The sequence below is a fragment of the Carassius carassius genome, chromosome 21 (genome assembly GCF_963082965.1).
Source record: "Carassius carassius chromosome 21, fCarCar2.1, whole genome shotgun sequence".
NCBI lineage: Eukaryota > Metazoa > Chordata > Actinopteri > Cypriniformes > Cyprinidae > Carassius > Carassius carassius.
The window spans coordinates 6443236-6470801 of NC_081775.1; the positions used below are offsets into that span (position 1 = coordinate 6443236).

The 27566-nt window shown below is 37.3% G+C and overlaps 1 protein-coding gene across 1 annotated transcript in view; it reads left to right on the plus strand.

The window, feature by feature from the left end:
- Positions 1-27566, plus strand: part of LOC132097081 (FERM domain-containing protein 3-like) — a 61498-nt gene that overhangs the window by 17403 nt on the left and 16529 nt on the right. The window contains exons 2-9 of the mRNA XM_059502713.1: positions 6081-6185; positions 7198-7240; positions 8679-8757; positions 11403-11500; positions 11985-12108; positions 13104-13191; positions 13404-13492; positions 17546-17609. Of these exons, the coding sequence (XP_059358696.1) occupies positions 6081-6185; positions 7198-7240; positions 8679-8757; positions 11403-11500; positions 11985-12108; positions 13104-13191; positions 13404-13492; positions 17546-17609 (690 nt within the window). The remainder of the gene's footprint in view (positions 1-6080; positions 6186-7197; positions 7241-8678; positions 8758-11402; positions 11501-11984; positions 12109-13103; positions 13192-13403; positions 13493-17545; positions 17610-27566) is intronic.

The window sequence follows — 27566 nt, forward strand, 5'->3', positions numbered from 1 at the left end:
AATACCGGTATATTGTTACACCCCTAGTGACAACATACCAACAAACACTCAGAACACCTTAGCAACCACATAGGAACACCCTAGAAACTATAAACAACACCGTAAAATAGTGGCAACAAAGTAACAGCTCAGAATACCTTTGTATTTTAGCAACACCACAACAATCAATCTAAACACCATAATAATCACATACCAACACCCTTAAAACCAATAGTGACAACACACCTAAAATCACTCAGAGCAGATAGACAAGAGTTTGGACAATTTGAAAACACACTCTATAACCTATATCAAAGAGAAATGGAGGACAGAATGTGGAATAATCTGTACTGATGAAGAGTGGTCTAATACATTCAATGGAAATCAACTAGTTCATTAAATTGGAAGGAAAATTGTTGGAAAAATGTTATTAGATATTTAAAACACCTGTACAAATAGCCAAATATAGTAATACTTCTTCGAAATGTTGGTGAAACTGTGGATGTAATGAAGCAAACCATTATCTTATATTTTGGGAATGCCTATACAGTATATTCAAGAATACTGGAAAGAAATACAGGAAGCTCTTAAATATATTTTTAGAAAAGACATATAGTACCTCTAGAAAGCAAACTGTTTAATTTGGCTGCGTATGTCCAGAGATAGTAGATAATATACAACCCTGCCGACTACGGTTCCTTCACTGCACTTTGTGGGAAGTCGTGGCCTAATGGTTACAGAGTCGAACTCCCAATCGAAAGGTTGTGAGTTCGAGCCTCGGGCCGGCAGGAATTGTGGGTGGGGGGAGTGCATGTACAATGCTCTCTCCACCCTCAATACCACGACTTAGGTGCCCTTGAGCAAGGCATCGAACCTCCAACTGCTCCCCGGGCGCCGCAGGATAAATGGCTGCCGACTGCTCCGGGTGTGTGTTCACAGTGTGTGTGTGTGTTCACTGCTCTGTGTGTGTGCACTTTGGATGGGTTAAAAGCAGAGCACGAATTCTGAGTATGGGTCACCATACTTGGCCGAATGTCACGTCACTTTACACTTTACAGCAGATAATAAATACCTGATGGGTGTGCTTTTGGCAGCCAGTAGTAAAGCAATCACACATAAATGGTTAAAACAAGAGAGACCAACATTACTTTTCTTTGTTAAAAGGAAAACAGGTTATACTTTGAAATAATTTAATGAAGGTTGAATATAATTACAATTATTCAGAACACATTAGCAACCACATAGCAACACCATAGAAACCACAAACAACATCCTACAATAGTGGCAACAAACTAACAATCACACCTCAACAATCATATAGCACCACACCAACAATCACAGGTCATTATTGTAGGGTTTTATATGTGGTTTCTATGGTGTTGATGTTTTGTTGCTTTGGTATTCTGAGTGGATGTTGGTGTATTGTTACAATTATAGGGTGTTGTTAATGTTTGGTTGTAAATGTTCTGGTGTGTTAGATATAACACCCTAGAATTGTGGCAACAAACTAATACAGTAAAATTACTAATAGAGTTGAATAATGTAGTTCTTTCTATAAAATAATAACAATAATAATAAGTCTTTCATTGTAAGAGAAGAGACAAGCAAGGATATGAGAAATCTCTTCTTATTTCTGTCCACTGTAGAGCTTGACCTATATTTCACATGTGCAGAATAAGACAAACTTGTTTTGTATGCATTAACTGCAGCTTTCAGAAAGATGTTGATATTTTTCTTCATATACTATAAGAGTAGAATGACCAGCCCAGCCTCTCTGTTGTGGCATTGAGACCTCGCTAGTAGTGAGATGTGTTTCACACATCAGGAGTGTGCTATAGCACCCTGCATCACATATAATAGCAGCAAGGTCAGAACGCTGATGGTCATTAGAGCTACTCATTGGAGCAGAAACACTGTCCTGTATGAGACCATAAAGCCATCATCACTGAACGCTAGTGTGCAGCATCGTGGCTGTCCACACTTGCACTACCTTAACATACATTTTCTGTATTTTTAATGTTTTAAAGATTTAATTCAATTTAATGTTTGACTTTTTTATTGAAATGTACATTTATATATATATTTACATTTAGCCATTTTGCGGATGTTTTTATCCAAACGACTTACAATTGGGAAACAGATAAAGCAATTCTTCTTAAAGAGGCAAACAGACACAGGAAGTGCTCGGAATACCAAGTTTCAGGCATTGTTCACATAAGTACAAGCTAGAAAGGGAAAGAATAAATAAAGTGAAAGATTTTAAAGCTGGGTCGAAACGAGATGAGTTTTCAGCTGTCGCTTGAAGATTGTCAGGGATTCAACATTCCAGATAGGGGTGGGAAGATCATTCCAACTGCCAGGAATGGTGAACGAGAATGTTCTGGAAAGTGATTTTGAGCCTCTCTGTGATGGTAAAACGAGATGTCACTCACTAGCAGATCTCAGACTTCTGGAAGGGATGTAGACTCGTAATAGTGAGTGGAAGTAGGTGGGTGCTGAGCCTGTTGCTGTTCTATATGCAAGCTTCAATGTCTTGAACTTGATGCGAGCCGCAACCGGTAGCCAGTACAAGAAGATAAAGAGAGGTGTTACATGAGCTCTTTTGGGCTTGTTGAAGACCAGTCATGCTGCTGCATTCTGAATTATTATAAGAGGTTTGATGGAAGTCCAGCCAGAAGAGCATTGCAGTAGTCCTGCCTAGAAATGACAAGGGCCTGGACAAGAAGTTGTGCAGCATGTTCCGTTAGAAAAGGGCCTGATCTTTCTGATGTTGTGCAATGCAAACCTGCAAGATTGAGCAGACTTTGTAATGTAGTCTTCGAAGGTCAGCTGGTCATAATTAGATTCTGTCCTAAATTGATGGGGTAATTGTAGAAGAACCTAGCTGGATAGTGAAATCATGCTGTAGAGGTGGAGCAGCAAGGAACACAAAAAGCTCAGTCTTTGCCAGGTTGAGCTGTAGGTGGTGTTCTTTCATCCATGCCATGATGTCCACCAGGCAGCCTGAGATCCATGCAGCTACTGTTGGATCATCTGGTTGAAAAGAAAGATAGAGCTGTGTGTCATCAGCATAGCAATGATAGGAGAACCATGTGCCTGTATGATGGGACCCAGTGATGTAGTGTAAATGTAGAAGAGGAGGGGTCCAAGAACTGATCCCTGAGGAACCCCAGTGACCAGTTGATGTACTTTGGATACCTCCCCTCCCCAACCGGGTATGCTGAGTAAATAGCGCCAAATACGGTTTACACGTAGTTATGTTATGATACGTATTATTCAGAGGTGGGGGAGATGTGGAATTCCCCGCTCTATATGTCTCTGCATTGACTGAATGTTTTTATTTTTATTTTTTATTATTTATTCCTTTTTTGTTAAAACTCCCTACAGAGTGACACTACTCCAGTAATAGACCATACAAAATACCAACCAACAAATAAATAAATTAATAATAATAATAATAATTATATATATATATATTAATAATAATAATAATAATAATAATATCTTTAAAATATTGCCAGTTAATGTTGCAAAGAACAATAAAATCAGAGAAGGACTTTTAAGTGTAAGCGACACAATTATATGGAAAACAAAGGTATTGTTTCCTATTCTTTCCTGCTGTTTATTTTACATACATTTCTAAAAACATTTTTTTATTTTTTATTTACCACTTAGGCACATTGACAATAACGTCTTTAACACTGTCTATGAACAGATAAATTTTTAGTGAAATTTGCTTAGTTTATATATATATATATATATATAATATATATATACAACTCGAATTCCGGAAAAGTTGGGACGTTTTTTAAATTTTAATAAAATGAAAACTAAAGGAATTTCAAATCACATGAGCCAATATTTTATTCACAATAGAACATAGATAACGTAGCAAATGTTTAAACTGAGAAATTTTACACTTTTATCCACTTAATTAGCTCATTTAAAATTTAATGCCTGCTACAGGTCTAAAAAAAGTTGGCACGGGGGCAACAAATGGCTAAAAAAGCAAGCAGTTTTGAAAAGATTCAGCTGGGAGAACATCTAGTGATTAATTAAGTTAATTGATATCAGGTCTGTAACATGATTAGCTATAAAAGCTTTGTCTTAGAGAAGCAGAGTCTCTCAGAAGTAAAGATGGGCAGAGGCTCTCCAATCTGTGAAAGACTGCGTAAAAAAATTGTGGAAAACTTTAAGAACAATGTTCCTCAACGTCAAATTGCAAAGGCTTTGCAAATCTCATCATCTACAGTGCATAACATCATCAAAAGATTCAGAGAAACTGGAGAAATCTCTGTGCGTAAGGGACAAGGCCGGAGACCTTTATTGGATGCCCGTGGTCTTCGGGCTCTCAGACGACACTGCATCACTCATCGGCATGATTGTGTCAATGACATTACTAAATGGGCCCAGGAATACTTTCAGAAACCACTGTCGGTAAACACAATCCGCCGTGCCATCAGCAGATGCCAACTAAAGCTCTATCATGCAAAAAGGAAGCCATATGTGAACATGGTCCAGAAGCGCCGTCGTGTCCTGTGGGCCAAGGTTCATTTAAAATGGACTATTTCAAAGTGGAATAGTGTTTTATGGTCAGACGAGTCCAAATTTGACATTCTTGTTGGAAATCACGGACGCCGTGTCCTCCGGGCTAAAGAGGAGGGAGACCGTCCAGCATGTTATCAGCGTTCAGTTCAAAAGCCAGCATCTCTGATGGTATGGGGGTGCATAAGTGCATACGGTATGGGCAGCTTGCATGTTTTGGAAGGCTCTGTGAATGCTGAAAGGTATATAAAGGTTTTAGAGCAACATATGCTTCCCTCCAAACAACGTCTATTTCAGGGAAGGCCTTGTTTATTTCAGCAGGACAATGCAAAACCACATACTGCAGCTATAACAACAGCATGGCTTCGTCGTAGAAGAGTCCGGGTGCTAACCTGGCCTGCCTGCAGTCCAGATCTTTCACCTATAGAGAACATTTGGCGCATCATTAAACGAAAAATACGTCAAAGACGACCACGAACTCTTCAGCAGCTGGAAATCTATATAAGGCAAGAATGGGACCAAATTCCAACAGCAAAACTCCAGCAACTCATAGCCTCAATGCCCAGACGTCTTCAAACTGTTTTGAAAAGAAAAGGAGATGCTACACCATGGTAAACATGCCCCGTCCCAACTATTTTGAGACCTGTAGCAGAAATCAAAATTGAAATGAGCTCATTTTGTGCATAAAATTGTAAACTTTCTCAGTTTAAACATTTGCTATGTTATCTATGTTCTATTGTGAATAAAATATTGGCTCATGTGATTTGAAAGTCTTTTAGTTTTCATTTTATTCAAATTTAAAAAACGTCCCAACTTTTCCGGAATTCGGGTTGTATATATATATATATATATATATATATATATATATATATATATATATATATATATATATATATAGTTTAATCGAGTTAGTTTTGCAACAAACAATGTAAGCATGAAATCACGCACATGCCAACAAAACACTGAGAACACACTACAATCCTGACGAGTCATAGTAACAGAGCGGGGGACCCAAAGCTGAGGATAACCAGCTTACCTGGAAGCTTCCTTCACTGATGTAGATTTTCAGAAAATGACGCACTGATAAGAAAAAAAAAAAAACATACTTGTGGTTCAGTGAGAGAGTCAGATGTTGATCCGATAACAGCTCAGATGGATTAATTGAGTTCATTCAGTGAATGATTTAAATTGATAACTTGTGAGTCTGTAAGTCATTTTGTGTTGTGCAATAAAATAACCAAACATCACTCAAAGGACATTTCTTAATCGATCAGATTACACTGGTTACATTTTATAATTGTCTTTCAATAAATAAATTAGATAATATTAAAAAGAAATTGACTTTTGTCATATTTTGTCCCTAATGTTATTGCATTTCGTCCTTGTTGTAAATTGATGACATTATACAGGCAACAGTGAATATGATAATATGTTCGTAAGAACTGGCTCGCTGTTTAATTTTATCCCAAATCTCTGATGTAATGACCTGTCTGAAATTGATTCAGATTTGATTATGGCTTTGATTTGTAGTCATCTGATTTTTCTTTCCTCTCCAGAGAGACACTAAAGGACAGTTTCTCTTGGATCATGTGTGTAATCACTACAGCTTGCTGGAGAAGGATTACTTTGGCATCAGATATGTGGATCCAGAGAAACAAAGGGTAACTACACATTCACAACTCTATGGCTTCAATATTCAGTAAGCAAATACTGACATATACGTTTAGGTAACTTCAACAGATACACTGTTTAAGCATTTAAACCATACTTAAGATGAATATCATTGCATTAGGTAAGACAATATCGCATCAACATCTGAAAATAAACTCCTGCAGAAGTTTTTACACTAATTACACTAACACAACTGCGCAAGTTAACTTACCGTAAGAACATTATTTGTGAATAATTTTAAATCCTGTCTCTTGAGTAGTAAGTACACTACTTTGCAAAATGTGGGGTACACAGTAAAAACAGTAATATTGTGAAATTGTTGCAATTTAAAACAGCTGTTTTCTGTTCTGAATATATAAAAAAATGCAATTTATTCCTGTGATTTATTCAAAGCTGAACTTTGAGCATCATCAATCCAGTGACTCATGATGCTTCAAAAATAATTTTAATATGCTGATTTTCTGCTGAGGAAACCGATTTGATTATTATCAATGTTGAAAATATTTCTTCTGCTTATAGAAACTGTGATTTCAGGATTTTGTTGATGAATAGAAAATTCAAAGTATAGAATTTATTGGAAATAAAATCCAAACTGATGAACCTTAATGTAAACTACAGCACAAAATCTCACAAATCTTAAACATGCTTGTTTCCACACTTTCACCAGGGTAGATATTTCATCCTTAAGTATCACACTGGCTTTAAATTCAGAACAAAGTTACCATGACAACCGACCAAGGGGTTTTACCCTACTGTATGTACGACAATGTTTCTTCAGTCAAGCAGAAAACCTCCCAGCAGCACTGCAGTGAATTATTTACAGTCATTTATGTTGTAATATTAATGTCTGTTATAGAAAAATGTGAGTGGGAATGTTGTTTACGATCATTTCCCGAGCAGGATGATTGTCCAAAGTGCTTACCATAAAAATTTTGATTTGTCACCATCTTTAGCTGTCAGTGCACAGCAGTCAATAATTTCTCTCTTGTTGTTGTTTTACAGCATTGGTTGGATCCAAGCAAACCAGTCGTGAAACAGATGAAATGTAAGTTATTTGGTTTTTGCCCTTAGTGTGGCAGATTCAGCTGTATCAGTAGACATTGTGAACATAGTGTCACTGTTGTCATTTGCACTGTAACACAAATTCAAACAATGTTGCACCACAGGTCAATAGTTTAGCAGATCATTATCTGACCACTACACCACAGCTAATAGTACAGTCTTATGGTACAGGAGAGAGTCATATCTAGAAACAAAAATACCAAGTTCTGTCTTGGAACTCTATATGGTGCATCAGAAACCCTTCACCTTCCCCAGCTCCACCGGGGGATACGGGGTTGTTCAGGCAAATTTTCGCAGGCAAAATTCAGTAATTTCAACGGTGTTCATAAGTTAAATAAAGTAAAAATTATGATGGCAATAGTGATGTTTTGGTCAACAAATAAAAACAAGATTAAAATGGGAGGCATGATTTGTGAAGAGATCAAATCAAAACTAAAATCATGTGTGTAAGGAACGTTAGATGTGCACATTTGCGCACAATATACAATAGGGGGTGTGGGGATGGTTACGGGGGTGTGTCGCAATATTGGAAATATTTCTGTTTTAAAAATGTGCAAACTTTGTGCAAGACTTAAGCCAGTGGTCGTCTTTCACCATGAAAGTTAAAACAATGCTCCACCCCAAAATGAAGATTTTGTCATTAATCACTCACCCCAATTTTGTTCCAAACCCGTAAAAGCTTAATTCGTCTTCGGAACACAATTAAAGATATTTTGAATGAAAACCAGGAGGCTTGTGACTGTCCCATTGACTGCCAAGTAAATGAAACTGTCAAGGTCCAGACCATAAACCATAAAGATATGAAGCTACGACAATAATTTCTGCCCGCGAATAAAGCAAACATAGACTTTATTCAACAATTTGTCTCCTCTGCGTCTCTCCACATCAGTGTAGCGCCATTTTGGAGAATATGAGCTGTATGCCGACAGCTTACGATCTTCTGTGTCAGTCACATCACATCAAAGCGTAAATATACGTAGAAAACGTATCCACAGGAACAACCAAATTCAGTGCTATTTACAATAGTCAATGTATGTATTGCGTATGAAATGTCACAGAAATATTGCTAACGTCACCAACCCTTACTCAAGTTAAACGTCACTCCCAATCAGAAAAGAGACGGAGAAGGATTGCAGACAAAGTGTGAAATGACCTTTCGAAGCAGACATTCTCTGAAGTGACGTGGTGACGTCAATGAAATCAATCTTTCCCTCCAAGCTTTAAACTTCTCAGACTCATTACGTTTATCTTTGAAGACTTCATTTCATTCTTCACCAGAGGGGTTTCCCTCATCTCATGGATTAATATAATCATTTTAGCTCCCCTCATGCCCTCGGTTACAGTTCTCTGCATAATCTCTCTCACATTTACTGGCTTACCCTCAAGTGAGTCTCTCTCTGCTCTCGTCTGATTGTTTTTAGGTCAGCAGCCGTACACTATGTGCTTCAGGGTGAAGTTCTACCCTCAGGAGCCGATCAAGATCAAGGAAGAGCTGACAAGGTAACAGGACTGTGATCTAATGTTCAAATGGCATTAGAATAAGATTAAAACAACCCGGGTCAGTCACAGCATAAACAGCGCTGAATCTCTCAAGTCTAGAATACAAGATGGAGGATCCTCTGGAAGAGATTTGCATTTTAAAAAATGCCTCCTGGGCAGATTGTTCCAGTTTCATTTGGAAAGAGCATGTTTACTTTACAGCTGAAGCCAGGACGGCTGATCTGCGGCTGCTTATCTTGTGCAAAATAAAAGAGAAACTAATTTTTGTACCTTTTTGTACATTATTTTCAGAATAATTAAGCCCATATTCCAAAATCTCATTGTGTTCGCCTCGCTCTATTCAGTGACGAGGACTGAAATCTCTAGGTGGGTGGGTCTTTGTGAAATAGGTGGATCATTATTCTGTATATATATCAATGTGGGTTTTTGAATGAACAATCCTTGTTAGGGAAACAACACTCAATTTGAGAAGATACAGTTATGCTCAATATATTAAAAAAAAACACTCCCTCTTTAAGCTGAAGATGATGATACAAAAATACATGCTTTTGGGACTAGAACTGCATAGTCTTTCTGGAATCTGTTTATTTACAATGAACTGTCAGAACGAATCAATTCTCCGCAATAAATCAGGCTTTCCGATTCTTTGTATGAGAAAGCTTGTTTAGGATGAATTGCTTTATTACAATGAATCAAACTTTTCAAAGTGTCATATGAGAACAGCAGCATTTAGGATGAAACTATTTATTAGAATGAATCAGACGATTCATTACAATGAATCAATCTTTCCAGAGCTACATGTGAGAGAGAGCACGGTGTTTTAGGATGAAAATTGACAGTTCCAGTGCAACATATGAGGGATATCTATTTAATATTTTGTGGGGAAAATATCTAGATGACCATTTTGTAATGAAGACAACCATGAAAAAACTTATAATGAGGTTTTAAATATTTGCCATCATTATTTTTAATTATTGTTAGATGTTAGAGCCAAAAGCCATGTGGTCCTCCTAGATCCTGTTTTCCTTACTTTCTTTTATAAAAGTAAAAAAAAAAAGTTATTATTATGTTTTAATATATGTATTATTTAAGTTTTAAAATAAACTATAAATATGCTACACAGAGGCCAAACTGTAAACCACACAAAAATATCAGTTAATTTGGCAATGACAAGGTTAGTTTGAGTTCAGAATATTGTTTCTATACTTAACTAATAATACTTAAAAAAATTCCATTCCATTCCAACGTGATTAGAAAAATGTCAAAAACTTTTTACTTAGGCATAAACTTTTCTGTTTTTAACTAGATTTTTCGTTTCATAATTTTGGACATCCTTATTTGTCCAAAAATGAATATGAAACATGTTTACTCCTCAGTTTTATTTTAACAGGATTTTTTTTTTCTCAAAAGGAAGCAAAAATAATCTGAATAGACAGTCAGTGTCAGTGTGTGTCACATATTCCTCTAACATTATCAGAGAGCTACAGTCCAAAAGCGAGCTTTGATTCCATCTCAAACACACACATACAAACACGGACATCTGCATAGATACACAAACACACACATACACACTCGCAGATTGTTAGTGTGACTAACTCATTAGTGCTGCTCTCACAACATGATGCTCAGTGCATGTGCCCCATCTGAACTGTGAAGATAAATGTATTTGTTTTTCTGGATCTTCCTCTCTATCTCTGCGCGCTGCAAAACCAGGATGTTCCTGTGGCCAGACAGAAGCTTGAAAGAGTGCAAAGGCGTATGTGTGTGAGAGTGTAACGGGGAGCCCGGGTTATCCGAGTTAAATGGGAACATCATGTGAAACAGGAACGAAGGGATTGAGATGGTCAAGAGATTTTTTTTTTGTTAAAACTCAGTTTGACATAGAAAACAGCTACTGTATAGTCCCCCCCCCCCCGCTCTTTCTCTGTTTAATACTTAATATAAAGAAGAGATTTGAGTGCAGTGGGTTAGAAAGAGCGAGAATCTAAAAAAAAAACAGAAATGCCCAAGTGCACAAAAAGTGTTTGGCCAATGCATTGTAATCCTGTTGTGCAAAGCCCGTAAGTCAAGATGATATTTATTTGGGAGTGCACATTATTCCAATAGTTCTTTTCATCAAATTTTTCATCAAATGTGATAACTTGCTTCACCTCTGAAATGGCTTGAAATGCCCCGCAAACTGTATTTGTATTGTATATATATGTAATTATGTGTTAAAATTAAATGTTTTAGCATATGTGTTATTTTTAGTCCTACTTTGGTGAGTCAAAAGTGGTTAACAAATTAAAAGTTAAAATAATAATAAGGAATAATAAAAATGTGATATTATTTTAAAATGTAATATGAGACTTGTTGAAGATAAAATAATATTATTATAAACATGTTGGGATAGATGTGTATTTATCTTACTCAGAGCTTATTCAGAGTCTGATGTGGGCCATATTTAAAGGGTTATGTGAACATCCTGAACTGAAATCTGAAGTTGGATTTACCAAAAAAATAAATAAAATAAAATAAATTGAAATTTGACACTGGCTTGTTCTGTGAATGTAGCCAAAGAAAGATAATCCACGGTGAATGTTTCATGTCAAAATAACACTAACATTCTTTGGAAATGTCTACTCTACTGTTGTTTCTGTTGTCAGGTATCTTCTGTACCTGCAGCTGAAGAGAGACGTGTACCATGGTAGGCTGTTGTGTCCCTTCGCTGATGCTGCGTATCTTGGAGCCTGTATAGTACAGGGTAAGAATACAATCTCATCTTCAGATGACTTTTACAGTCAATTACACTTTTCATTACATTTTCTGATGTAACCAAAGCTTGAGTACTATTTTAGACTCCAGTTTCATTTGTAAAGAGCATGTTTACTTTACAGCTGAAGCCAGGACGGCTGATCTGCGGCTGCTTTCATGTTAAAGTAAGCAGTGTGATCTCATTATAATCAATCTCATGAAAGCTGTCAAGAACGTGGCCGGGTCATACTTCACTCCAAAAACCAGAAGAAAGAAATGAAATATATATAACATGGTGTTACTGAGACATTTTCTTCTGGAAGCTTTTTAACTAATGAAAAGTCATATTTCAATCCTCTTTACACATTTCCCTGCCTATAAAGCGACCAGCAATGGATATGAACCTTATTTAGATCAGGAACAGATGGAAGTCTCTTGTTGGCTCCTCAGCTTTTCATCTGGTCATTGATGATTTTTTGTTTGTCTTGTTTTAGCTGAGCTTGGGGACTACGATCCTGAGGAACATCCTGTAGAATACATCAGCGACTTCAAGCTCTTCCCCAAACAGTCCCTCAAACTAGAGCGCAAGATCATGGAGATCCACCAGAATGAGCTGAGGTGAGAAGAAATAAAACACTAAATGTAAGCATATAATCAATCTAGAAAACAGTTGTGCTTAATATTTTGTTCTAACAATTTAAGTCTTAAAGGGATAGTTAAGTCTTAAAGGGATAGTTCACCCAAAAATGAACTCAAACGAAGATTTTTAACTCAAACCATTGCAGTCTTTCAGTTATATAATGGAAGTGAATGGGAATCATGGCTTTGAGAGTCAAAAAACATATGCAAACAAAACGAAATTAAACCCTGCGGCTCGTGATTGATGTGTAAAGACACAAATTGATCGGTGTTTGCAAGAAACAGAACAGTATTTATATCGTTTTAACCTCTGATTTAAAGCCACGTTTCTCTCAAATGGACCACTGACACTCTATCTACAGTCTCTATTAGGAGTGTCAATGGTCCATTTGAGAGATAGATGGCGGTATAGCACTTATAAGTCTGCATTCCGCCATAAAGCAAGAAGAAGAAAGAAGGCGCCTCATGTGCAGGCTGAAGAAGAAGAACGAACAGGCTCAGGACAGTTCAGACATCATATAAAAATACTGTTCAGTTACTTGCACAGACCAATCATTTTGTGTTTTTACACATCAATGTATCGACACGAGCCGCAGGGTTTAATTTGGTTTTGTTTGTGTATGTTTTTTTGACTCTCAAATCCGTGATTCCCGTTCACTTCCATTATATGACTGATAGACCACAGCGGTTTGAGTTAAAAATCTTAATTTGTGTTCAACTGAAGAAACAAAATCACCTACATCTTGGATGCCCTGGGGGTAAGCAGATAAACATCAAATTTTAATTTGTGGGGGAACTATCCCTTTAACTGTCACTTTTGTTCAGTTTAACACATCTTTGATGAATATTATATTTTTTTTACTTTTGACCTGTATTGTATGTGTAACCTTAATAATTTAGAGTATATAGTAATAAAGATTTGGTGTGACCTAGTTGTAGATTGTATTGTAAGATAGAGTTGTTTGTTTCTGTAGGGTACAGTGTCCTGCCCTCGCCGAGTTAAATCTTCTTCAGAGGGCTCACACACTGGACACATATGGAGTCGACCCACATCCCTGCAAGGTACTGACTCGACCAAACAAACATCTGTCAAAGCAGCTGAACTTCATCTGCTGGAAAAGAAAAAGAAAACGTACATCTAGTAAATTAAAAAAAAAAAAAACAAAGAAAAAGGTTAAAATAAAATTAAAATTAAAAAGGAATGAAATGCAAAAGACTAATTTTAGCTGTAGCTGAAACATCATGAATCTGAAGCTTAATTTAATTGATTTCAGGATTTCACAGGATCCACAGCCTTTCTGGGATTCACTGCAAGAGGGTTTGTGGTTTTCCAGGGAAATAAGCGGATCCACCTTTTAAAATGGTAACCATCTTATCGCTTTTATATATCTTCACTTTTTTTCAGATTCACTTGCCATCACTACCTTAACTTACTTTACTTTCCAGACAAAAAAGGCTGACTGTCTGTTGTCATTAGTGTATCAAACACAGTTCAAACAAAAGTCACTTTTAAACCAATCAGCTATAGGCCTATGTTGGTCAATGCAACAAATCCAAAAAATCCTTGAACATGCTGTGAAATCACCATAGGGAAGTATTTTCACCTGGCACAAAATTGTATTGGCTTTGTGGATACTTATTGAAATACTGTATTTTGTATGCAACAGTTTGGTGAACAACAGTAAAAGTGATCTCACCGTAAGTCTGGTCTCCACTTTGTAGCTTATTCTGGTAAAAAAAAAAAAAAAAAAAAGTTTGCCAAAAATTTTAATTCTCTCATTAATTTCTTACCCTCATGTCGTTCCAAACCCGTAAGACCTTCATTCGTCTGCAGAACCCAAATTAAAATATTTTTGATGAAATCCTTGAGCTTTCTCACCCTCCCATAGACAGAAATATAACTGAAATGTTCCCAGACCCAGAATAGTAGTAAGGACTTTGGTAAACCAGTCCGGTGACATCAGCGGTTCAAAATAATTTTATGAAGCTACTAGAATACTTTTGGGCAAAGAGAACAAAATGAAAATGTGTCACAGACTGATGTGGAAGAGAACAAATTGTTGAATTTATTTTCCAACAATTTTGAATATATTTTATTATTTTTGTTTTCTTTGAGCACAAAAGTATTATTGTCACTTCATAATATCACGGTTGAAACACTGATGTCATATGGTCTATTTTAATGATGTCCTTACTACCTTTCTGGGCCTTGAATGTTTCCGTTGCTTTGCTGTCTGTATGCAGGATCAGAAAGCTCTCGGATTTCATCAAAAATATCTTAATTTGTTTTCTGAAGATGAACGAAGTTCTTACGTCAGGTGTCACCAAACTTGATCCTGGAGGGCTGGTGTCTTGCAGAGTTTACCTTCAACTTGCCCCAAGTATACCTAGTAAGACCTTGATTAGCTGCTTCAGATGTGTTTAATTAGGGTTGGAGCTAAACTCTGCAGGACCCCGGGCCTCCAGGACCGAGTTTGGAACAACATGAGGGTGAGTAATTAATGACAGAATTGTTTTTCTTTTTTCTTTTTCTTTTGGTGAACTATCCCTTTAAGTCCTTATTGTAACCATGGATGACAACTATAATGATGACTATAACTGTAAAACTATAATAATTGTTCTAATTTTGTGAGTAATAATAACAACAATACCACAGAAAACAACACTTTCAGAATTATTATTTCCAGCTGATCAGAATCCACCCAACTTTAAATGAGCTTGAGCATTATAAGCAATGATAATAATAAACAATAAACAGTAGTTACCCTTCCATTGGTGTATAATTATTCTGATAGTTGCTAATTTTGGTGTAGGAGTACAAACCCGATTCCAAAAATGTTGGGACACTGTACAAATTGTGAATAAAATCAATGCAATGATGTGGAAGTTTCAAATTTCAATATTTTATTCAGAATACAACATAGATGACATATCAAATGTTTAAACTGAGAAAATGTATCATTTTAAGGGAAAAATAAGTTGAATTTAAATTTCATGGCATCAACACATCTCAAAAAAGTTGGGACAAGGCCATGTTTACCACTGTGTGGCATCCCCTCTTCTTTTTATAACAGTCTGCAAACATCTGGGGACTGAGAAGTCAAGTTGCTCAAGTTTAGGAATAGGAATGTTGTCCCATTCTTGTCTAATACAGGCTTCTAGTTGCTCAACTGTCTTAGGTCTCCTTTGTTGCATCTTCCTCTTTATGATGTGCCAAATGTTTTCTATGGGTGAAAGATCTGGACTGAAGGCTGGCCATTTCAGTAACCGGATCCTTCTTCTACGCAGCCATGATGTTGTAATTGATACAGTATGTGCAGTTTTCCACTTTGCCACAGTCCATTTTAAATGAGCCTTGGCCCAGAGAAAACACCTGTGCTTTTGGATCATGTTTAGATATGGCTTCTTTTTTGACCTATAGAGTTTAAGCCGGCGACGGCGAATGGCACGGTGGATTGTGTTCACCAACAATGTTTTCTGGAAGTATTCTTGAGCCCATGTTGTGATTTCCATTACAGTAGCATTCCTATATGTGATGCTGTGCCATCTAAGAGCCTGAAGATCACGGGCATCCAGTGTGGTTTTCCAGGTTTTCAGATTCTCTGAACTGTAGATGATGATAACTTCAAACTCTTTGCAATTTTTTCACTGAGAAACCCCTTTCTGATATTGCTCCACTATTTTTCGCTGCAGCATTGGGGGACTTGGTGATCATCTGCCCATCTTGACTTCTGAGAGACACTGCCACTCTGAGAGGCTCTTTTTATACCCAATCATGTTTCCAATTGACCTAATAAGTTGCAAATTGTTCCTCCAGCTGTTCCTTATATGTACATTTAACTTTTCTGGCCTCTTATTGCTACCTGTCCCAACTTTTTTTGAATGTATAGCATGAAATCCAAAATGAGCCAATATTTGGCATGACATTTCAAAATGTCTCACTTTCAACATTTGATATGTTATTTACATTCTATTGTGAATAAAATATAAATTTATGAGATTTGTAAATTATTCCATTCCTTTTTTACTCACAATTTGTACAGTGTCCCAACTTTTTTGGAATCGGGTTTGTATGTTAAGGCCCTTTCACACCAATAACTATAAAAATAACTATAGCCATGTTAGTGTCCACACTAGTGGATGATAATGCTCTATTTGTGAAGTGCATTGTAGAGATTTATCATCTGCTGTTTTAAATGCTAGATCTCTTTTAAATTAGGGTTGAATCTGATTGGCTGCCAGTGTTTGTTTATAATGTTTATAAGCTGAAAAAAAGGTTTGATAGTGATTCCAACGATATTGTTCCTCTGTGTTGTCACTGTTAACTGTGGTGTGAATTTCCTATTCTTATGGAATGAAAATGTTAGCTATTATCATTATAGTTATCCTCCTTGGTGTAAACAGGCCTTAAACCTGAAATCAGACTCTAAGAACAAAGCTTAATATGCAGTATATACAGTACAGACCAAAAGTTTGGACACACCTTCTCATTCAAAGAGTTTTTCTTTATTTTCATGACTATGAAAATTGTAGATTCACACGGAAGGCATCAAAACTATGAATTAACACATGTGGAATTATATATGGAATTATATAGATAACAAAAAAGTGTGAAACAACTGAAAATATGTCATATTCTAGGTTCTTCAAAGTATCCACCTTTTGCTTTGATTACTGCTTTGCACACTCTTGGCATTCTCTTGATGAGCTTCAAGAGGTAGTCACCTGAAATGGTCTTCCAACAGTCTCGAAGGAGTTCCCCGAGAGATGCTTAGCACTTGTTGGCCCTTTTGTCTTCTGTCTGCAGTCCAGCTCACCCCTAAACCATCTGGATTGGGTTCAGGTCCGGTGACTGTGGAGGCCAGGTCATCTGGCGCAGCACCCCATCACTCTCCTTCTTGGTCAAAGAGCCCTTGATGCCTTCAGTGTGACTCTACCATTTTCATAGTCATGAAAATAAAGAAAACTCTTTGAATGAGAAGGTGTGTCCAAACTTTTGGTCTGTACTGTACATATCAAGGATGCATCGTCAATGAAAGTCTTGAATATCTTTTAAAGATCTGATGCAATAACCTTGCAAATTGAATTGCAACAAAAATCTTTTCTTCCTCAAAATCAGCTTGAGAGCTTGTAAATAAACCTGTTTTCCTACAGACAGTTTAAAGCCTGTGCGCTGTGACTCACAGACATTATGTAAGGCCAGTCGATCAGCGGATGGGTGAGCGGTCTGTGGGTGCTCCTGATCTGTATAATATATGAGGTTCCGTACGGTTGTTAACACTAGCTCACAGTCAACAAGCAGATGAATGCTTTTGAAGAGTTTCCCTCTCGTAGCCCTAGAGTGTCTGTTGACATCAACCTTTTACACTGAACGCCTCACACTTGTACCTTTCATTTCTATCCTTCACTCTTGCAGGGCAGATGTCAGCAAATTTAAGTTTGAAGGGAAAACGTTTTATGTTATTGGAGTGCTAAGAGAGGTAAGAAACCTTATCTTTTAAAACTCTAATTCATTTTTGTCATATGGTTCATAATGCATTTACCCACCATATAATACCAATAAAACCTGACCTAAAGCCATTTAGATTATCATTATGCTTTACATTACATCATAAGGACATTATAAACTCAATAGTGTTTTCTTACATTCATTTGAGAGCTTTGGTAAACTCACTGGCACTGTCCTATATATTTATTAGCAATCCCATGCCCCTATTCTTCATTCTACAATAATAAATAGCTGAAAATTCATTTAAAGCATTCATAAAGAATAAAGCCTATTAAACAGGGTGACCATTCATCCTCTTTTTCCCCACATGTGTCCTAGTCAGAGGTGGGTAGAGTACCCAAAAACTGTACTCAAGTAAAAGTAAAAGTACTTCTAGAAATATTTACTCAAGTAAAAGTAAAAGTACTAGTCTTGAATAGTTACTTGAGTAAGAGTAAAAGAGTATCGGATAAAAAATCTACTCAAGTAGTTAGTTACTAGTTACTTTGGGTCATATATACTGAGCCTATTTTTATTTAGATATATAGATAAAATGTATGTAATGTATGTGTGCGTGTGTAAATGTATATATTTCATCAGCCTTTACTCCAATTTATGTAATTTATTATAAAACCCTGTCTGTTTACTTAAGTAACAGATATAGGTGTCACGCCATAACATATTTTTAATACGACTGACTTTATATTAAATGTGAATTTAACATTGAAAGTTAATGTGATATAAATATTGCAACTAATCTTTCATTGTTCAGAAAGAGAGCAAATAACATTTACATTATTAAAGATCATTTTCACTGACAGTCTAGATTTCAATCACTCTCAGAAACTCCCATTAAAATCACTGAAACTGTTAACACTGTGAAATCAATATCTTAATTAAAGATTCGTACACACATCTGCACTTTGTTGTTCCTGCGAGAGAATTCGCCAGAAAGAGGTATTCAGTCAGTGAGCGAGTGAAGGAAGCACCGGCATTTTAGCGATGACTCATCTGAAAGCCTCTGATTGGCCAATGCTTTAATAAGCTCAAAAGAATCATGTGTGATTTGTTATAATGCGCAGCGCTGTATAAACACATCTATCTCTGGCTCAGCGCCAGCAAGCAATCACAGATCTGAATTTAGCAGCTGATAATATGACTCCCTGAACGTACTTGCACAGGTGTGATTGTATTAAAATTAATAAAATCTTAATCGGCTATTTTTTGTCTTTTGGAAGCTGCATTCAACTTGACTCCCCTCTGTTATAAGCCACACACGTACAACAAACTAATGTCACAGTGGTATCGTGTACTGTAATCGAATGTAGCCCAAGTTATTACCTGTTAAACAGTAGACAGCACACGCGGTGTTCATCTAATAAGGATCTCCATCGCTAGCAAATAATAACCTTTGCAGATTTCAATTCAGTGCAGTTCCAGCCATGTTTTCAACGCTGCTGATGTTAAACGTTACAACTCCGAGTGAACCACTTCAGACGCTCAGCGCGTGCGGCAGGGAACTGAACGACTCATTCAAACTGATTCATGAACCAATTCACTCGTTTGCCAATTGGTTTGATCAAGCCTTTGAACAGAATTGACTCAAAAGAATGAATCATTCACGAATGAGCATCGCTCATTGTCCAGAGAAAAGTAGACGGCGCGTTTGGAATAAACTGAAGCATTTATAACATTTATTGCATTAAGATAAAGTAACGAGAGGAGCGTCGCCCACAGTAACGAAGTAAAAGTACAGATTTTTCCCCAAAAATTTACTCAAGTAAGAGTATAAAGTACCCATCTTTAAATATACTCCGAAAAGTATTCGTTACCCCAAAAAATTACTCAAGTAAATGTAACGAAGTAAATGTAACTCGTTACTACCCACCTCTGGTCCTAGTCAGGATTTCATAAAAACAAATAATAATAAAATTGTCCTGGTTTTGCCTTTGTTTTACTACTGAAAGTTTCTTTACAGTCCTCATACATTATATGTACGTGTACAATACATTGCTTTAACAGTTCTCTGTGGATCCTGCCTTACTGTACACTGTGAACAGTATGAAAACAGAAAAACAAAGCCCAAACCTAGACATTTTAGGCAATTTAGAAAGCCACATATGGTCACCCTACATAAACTGCCTCTTAAACCTCACCATTTTAATGCAGATATTAAAGCGGCTTTGTTTTTCCAGTACAGATTTAAGTCCTGTTCACACTAAGGGCAATAATTTTAATGATAACTACAAGTATAACGTTTTTATAATTGTTCTAATTCTATGAAAATAGAGACGTCCACATGAAAACTATAATGATAACAAAGAACAATATCTTTGGAATCACTGTCAGAATGATTTTTCCCCCCAGCTGTTCAACGATAAAATTACTGACAGTGAGAATCCACGACTTTGAAAAGCTCAAGCATTTAAGACTGCAGATGACAAAACTGCATATTATAATAGACAAAACATCCATTGGTGTGAGCACTAACATGCAGTAGTTATTGTTATAGTTGGTTCTAGGTGTGAACAGGTCTTTATTCAGCGTCCTGTGCCTGGCATTCTGTTTGTGTCATGCTTTAAATCTAGTTTTACATGTGCTTCTGTCTTCTTTTCTCTGTGTGCACTTTTCCATTGCTGGTGAGTAAACATATACATCACGGCCATTGATGAACTCATGAATTATACATGTACATTTCCTCACCCACATATCTGTTCTGATTTTAATCAGTCTTTAGTTGTAGTGCCCAACATAGAGTATGAGTATTTCACAGGCAACACTGTCTGTTAGTACTGCACAATTATGAAAAACATGCAGTATTTTACTGAATATTCCAATGAAAAAAAATAAATAAATTCATTTTTGATTTAGATTGGAATAACAATATTTTTTTATTTTTTTATTTTTTGCCGTATTATTCTGTATAGACTTATACAATAGAAGGTTATTTTCTTAAATTCCTTACTTTCTCTTTTTTATTACTCCGCTCTTGAGTGTTTTACTAAAGATTTTATAAGTACTTTAAATAAATATTGTTTAAAAGTATGGAATAAATATTTTTCAATACATTATTGAAATAAATACTAAAGCCTCCTTTTTTGGGTGGGGGATCTAAATGCACTGCTTTATTACTGACATTGTTATAATTGAACACTCAAATTATATAAAACTTGACATTGTGCAGCCAAACTTTATATAGATATATACTAAAAATACTAAAATGATCTAAATAGTTTAAAACAGTGGTTCTCAACCAGGGGGCCTTGACATGACTTAAATGATTTAAAATAAGACAAAACAAGCATTAAAATAAGCTTTAAAAAAAAATCAAGATATTTCCAATTATGCCAGTCTCTACAATATTGTGAACAAAAAGATTATAATTTATGTACACGTAATCCTTATCCAGTAAATCACAAATGACTTGGAGTCAAAAACGTTGAGAACCTCTGGTTTAAAGCTATTAAATATTTCTTAGGTTGCTTGTGAAGTTATGCATATTATATTATGGGTATGAAACTAAAGTGTATGTCTAGATCTGTGTGTGTGATTGGTTCTTTCTGTACACTATATCATCGCCTGTCTGGGTCACCACCCATGCAAGCCTGAGAGTCTCTGGGTTTATACTGTATGTGTGCACAGGGAAAATCATTGTGTGCTGTTGTCACTGAAGTGTCTTTCTCTGCATGTTCACACACACTTGAAACTGATGTGTGTGCATTTACTTATACCGAACATGTGACTGTATTTCACACACAAGTGCACACGTCTGTCTGTGATAGACACTATTCTGCCCAGAAGTGTTGAAGTGCAGACTGTTCACTATCCCCGGAGGTTGAGCAACGGCTGACCTGTTCTCCTACTCGAATCTCACAGAATTATTTCTGAATTAATATTCATATACTCACTTAGAGTCAGGCATTTGAACAGACCTTAGAGACTTCTTATATAACTCATCCAGCACTATTTGCGCTCCTGACATGAAGTATAACTCAAATTGTGTGGCTTATGGAGGATATTTTTTTGCATCAGGACAATAAAAATGAGCTCCCTGTAGATTATTTGTATATTTCATATAGCAATAAAATATATTTAAGAAAATTAAATATAATAGAAATGCCAGTGCGTCAATAATGAGCCATTGCTTTTATTTATTCAAATGTATTTAATTTATTAAATTAACAAATTTTCATAGTTACACTGTAAAAAAACAAATTCTGTAGTTTTCACAAAATAATTTTGGCAGCTGTGGTTGCCAGAATAATTTTGTAAAAAATACAGCAAAACTGTAAACACATTTATGTTCAAAAACTGTTAATTTTTTTTAAAGCTGTAATTTACAAACAAGAAATGTAAACCAGTAAATTCAACAATGCACACTATTAAAATCTGTTTTGTACCTTTAACATACTGACAACCACCATAATAATGCAGGTTGTAAAAGAGAAACCCACATGAAGAATCAAAGTTCATCACAAGTAGCTTCGCCACAAGCAGAAGTATATATTAATATATAGAAGGTGCACAGAGTCATTCATGCAAACACAAAACACCATCATGGTAACACACATGATACTTAAATAATGGAATAGACTTTCATTAAAGAACAGAAGATATAACATAAAGCCCAAATGTATATAACTGATAACAAAACTATATAAAAACATGATTATTTTAACAAAATTTAACAGGAATTCTGGGAATATCAGTTTACAGTTTTTAACTGTAAATTATACATTGATTTGTTCTTTTTTACTTCTAAAATTAACAGCATTTTACTGTAAAATTACATTAAATGCCAGGTTAGATCTTTTACAGTTTTCCCTGTATATATTAACCCATTAACAGTTTTTTCCGTAGTGTTTGTACAAAATTTTACAGTTAAAAAGTCATTATTGTTAATTTTTATAAAGAATATCTCCCACCTCATGTAACAATAAAATCCCTTAAATGTCGACATCTACATGAAATAAATAAATAATGTAATTGCTATCTCTGGTTTCATTATTGCTGTGATGCTTACAGCTGAATCCAGTGTTTCTTATAAAAGTGTTCAACTTTTAACCTTTTATATTTAAAAAAGTATGACGGGAAATACAGTGTACAGAATACAGAAAGAAAATACAGTATATTACATTATTTGAGCATTTTAAAATCTACAGTAATATAATACAATGTGTACTACATTTTTGTAATCTGATTATGTAATCAAGATTACATGTAATCAGTTACTACCCAGCTCTGGTTAACAGGGTTATGTTTTTAGGGTTGTGCTATACATACTACCTGACGTCACTCTGTGTACCACAGTTTGTAATCCCAGTTAGTTTAGTGTGGAATACCCATCCTAAACCCAGATGATTAGTCGACCATCTCTTGTCATAGCTTGGGTGAGCGCTCTTGACATTTAGCTTTGTTTTAATGATGTGACGTAATCTCAGTGTTAGTGTTCAGCAGTATATTGCAGGGGCAGCAGTTTGATGCTAAACGGCCTGGAAGTGGTTTGTATTGATTTCTTTCTGGATTCACTGTTCTGTTCAGGACTCCATCTATCGATTCCAGTCTTAGATTACACGATGCGTGGGGTTAATGGAATTCTTCTCCTGACACGTCTGTTTTTTACAGTACTTTATCAGGCCTTATATATATCTCTGTCACATCGGCCTAACACTTACATATTCACCTCCGCTTCAGCCCGGGACGTTTGATCCAAAACGTATATTTGCTGTGCTCAGGCTGTCACATAGTTCGGTTGGTAGTTTAGCACATTTACCCCACTGTAATCTCAGACGTGTCAACGGGAATCCAATGCATATCGACCCTGCAGAAAACCAATACCCACTATACATTTTCATTACAGCGCTGACGTAGCCTTCGTCCTCTTATGCATGGTTATTAATCCAACATGTGACTCATTATAAACCAGTTCATGTCCACCTGAGTGGTGATAAAATACATGATATACAACCATTTATATTGTAGAAATATTTCTTTGTTTAATTCTGTGTGCACTATTGTTAGAAAGAAATTCATACTTTTGTACAGCAAGGATGAATTAAGAGTGATAGTAAAGATCTTTAAATTGTTATATATTAGTGCTATCAAACGATTAATCGCATCCAAAATAAAAGATTTTGTTTGCATAACAAATGTGTGTGTTCTGTGTATATTTATTATGTATATATAAATACACACACATACAGTATATATTTTGAAAATATTTGCATGTATTTATGTCTATATATATATATATATATATATATATATATAAACACATAACATTCTGAAATATATACATGCATGTACACAGCACATATACATATATTATTTAAACAATTTATATATATTTATATTTATATATTTATATATTTTTTTATTTTGGATTATTTGTGTTTAATCATTTGTCAGTACTATTTTATTTATATATACTGTATTCTTTTTATTTTTATTTTCTGATCATCAAACAATCCTAAAAAAGGTTCACGGTTTCCATTAAAAATATTAAGCGATAATAATAAATGTTTCTTGAGCAGCAAATCAGCATAATATTTTGATATCTGAAGGGTCATGTGACACTGAATACTGGAGTAAAGTTGGAGTTATTCAGCTTTGCATGAAAAAATACATTTTACAATATAATACAATAGAAAATGGTAAAATGTATTATTATTTCACAATATTAAAATATAAATATAAAATATCTTTGCAACCCAAACATTACTGTATATCACTGCATCTTAGTTTATATTATGTCAGCAAAGGCCAGGACTTTTATCCTGGTTAAAGAAATAAAAATAATTTAATGCATTTCATCAATAACATCATATTTAGGAGATAAAATCCCTTAAATCATTTTTTTCATTATGGAAAATGTAAACATAGAATAATTCACTTGTAATGGATTTTAAAATCGAAAAAAGCCTCTAAGGTTCCAGTTAAAAATGCTGAAATGTATTTGCTTGAATAAACATCAGCCCTGGAACATAAAATTGCCTGGAAATGAAGAAACCCTTTTGGAAGAAAATGTTTGATCCGTAATATTAGCAACCGTTTTACAAAATCAATAAGGCATATACAACTGTGTTATATCACTCACAGAAAAAAAGGTACAAAAGCTGTGACAAAAGGTGCACTTCTGTACCTTATTAACCCCTGAAGATTGCTTATTATTACCTTAAAATATTATATTACCACTTTAAATGTACATACTACTATCTAAATGGTAGATATTAGTATCTTTTGAAAATGTACTGCCACACTGACAGATTTTGTACCTTTTTTATATTTTTTGGGAGAGTGTGTGAATATAGTCACATCTGAAGGTCTTAACAACATCCTCTACTTGTATTCCCAGTATAACGTCTCGGTTATGTATGGTAACCCTCGTTCCCTGAAAGAGGGAACGGAGACGCCATGTCGGTGACCGACGCGAAATGTGATATCGCTTCGATAGACCAGTCTACTTCGAGTGTAAACGAAACGAGCCAATGCACATATAAGAAGGCAGCAGGTGCAATGCATACTAGGTTTTCGCTGAGGAGCCGAGCCGGAGACCCGGCAGCTCAGCGGCGGTACAGCAACCATGGCGACGGGACGTGGCATCTCCGTTCCCTCCTTCAGGGAACGAGGGTTACCATACGTAATCGAGACGTTCCCTTTCAGTCAGTCACTCTCGACGCCACATCGGTGACCGACGCAAAATGGGATCTACCAAAGCGCCATGGGTGCTGCCTCTTCCAGTGCCCTGTGCGAGCCGCCTGCGCCCCTATTAGGTGTAGGCCGGGGCTCGGAACAAGTAGTTCCACTCACCATTGTCAAAGCACTACCTCACTGGGTGATATTGAATAACACTGGGAAAATGTACCCGTTCCGCTTGGAACAGGGACACTGCGGAAGCCCCATCCTTCCCGAAGGAGGTCTCGGAGGCAAATACACATATAGCATCTGTTTAGGAGTATATGGATAAATTTGAGGTGGTTAAAAACCCTCTTGGGAAGGCAGAAGTCTGGCGGGGAAACATGGACTCTAAAGGATATACCGTGGACTATACACATACGAGTACCGCATAGTTCTCACGGATTCATCATAAAGGCCTGGTGCCGGACATTCCGCCACATCCAGCTGCCTAGGGTGATGGAGGATCTCAACAGGGTCTTCAGTACGGACACTCTGGAGCATTTTAAGCAAGCCGACACTAACCGAGGCCTCTCAGTGCCACTACCCATTTGAGGTGAGAACACAGGAGGATACCGGCTCTACACGAAGGCTATAGAACCTAGCGAACGTGTTAGGGGTCACCCAGCCCACAACTCTACAAATATCTGTCAGCGAGGTGCCACGAGCCAGCGCCCAGGAGGATGATCCACTTCCAGTTGGGTGAGCTTGCAATCTGAACGGGCAGGGCACACCCTGAGCCTGATAAGCTGGGGCTATGGCATCCACAATCCAGTGGGCCAACCTCTGCTTAGAGACGGCACTCCCCTTCTTCCGGCCTCTGTAACAGACAAAGAGCTGGTCTGAGGTCCTGAAGCTTTGTGTCCGGTCTACGTAGCATCTCAATGCTTGGACGGGACAGAGCAAAGCCAGGGCTGGGTCTGCCTCCTCCAGGGGCAGCGCTTGCAGGTTCGCCACTTGGTCTTTGAAGGGAACCCTGGGAACGTAGCCAGGCCGGGGCCTCAGGATTACCTGGGAGTCAGCCGGCCCAAACTCTAGGCACGAATCGTCGACCAAAAATGCATGCAGCTCCCCTACTCTCTTGACGGAGGCCAGTGCAAGCAGGAGCAGAGTTTTCAATGAAATAAACTTAGCTCAACTGAATGCAAAGGCTCGAATGGGCCCTGCTGTAGTGATTTAAGCACTAGAGTTAGGTCCCAAGAGGGTATAGAGGGGGGAAGGGAAGGATTTAACCTCCCGGCCCCTCTAAGGAACTTGACCATGAGGTCATGCTTACCCAAAGACTTCCCATTCACGGGGTCATGGTATGCAGCAATAGCGGCAACCTGGACTTTGAGGGTGGATGGAGACAGCTTTCGCTCCAGCCCTTGCTGCAGAAAGAAAGCACGACCGCAATCGGGCATCATCGGGGGTCTTCTCGGCGAGAAGAACACCATTCGACAAACAGGTTCCACTTCAAGGCGTAAGCGTGTCTCCTAGAAGGTGCTCTTGATGAAGTGATGGTGTTTACTACCTCTTGGGGTAGGTCACCTAGAACCTCCGTGTCCCGTCCAGGGACCAGACATGGAGTTTCCAAAAGTCTGGACGCGGGTGCCAAATGGTGAGGAATTGGCCAAGGAGGGGCTGTCGCGAGGAGCACTAGTTCGGGTAACCAGGTGCGAGTGGGCCAATATGGCACCACTAGCAAGACTTGCTCCTCATCCTCCCGGACTTTGCACAGTGTCTGTGCAAGAAGGCTCACTGGGGGAAACGCATACTTGTGTAGGCCCTGCGGCCAGCTGTGTGCCAGTGCGTCCGTGCCGAGAGTTCCTTCAGTCAGGGAGTAGGACAACTGGCAGTGAGAGGTCTCTGGAGAAGCAATCAGGTCTACCTGAGCAACTCCGAAATGTCTCCAACTCAGCTGGACCGTCAGGGGATGGAGTCACCATTCTCCCGGGAGCATTGCTCAAGACAGCTCGTCGGCTGTACGGTTGAGCAGGCCCAGAATGTGAACGGCACGAAGTGACCTCAGAACCTTCCGACTCCAAAGGAGGAGGTGGCAGGCGAGTTGTGACATGCGACGGGAACGCAGACCACCTTGTCGGTTGATGTACGCAACGGTCGCCGTGTTGTCCGTTCGGACCAGCACATGCTTGCCTCGTAAGAGACCATTGAGACGGTTCAAGGCAAGGTTCACTGCTAACAACTCTAGGCAATTGATGTGCCACTGCAGCTGCGGGCCCGTCCAAACCCCTGAGACTGCATGCCCGTCGTATGTGGCCCTCCAGCCGGTGGT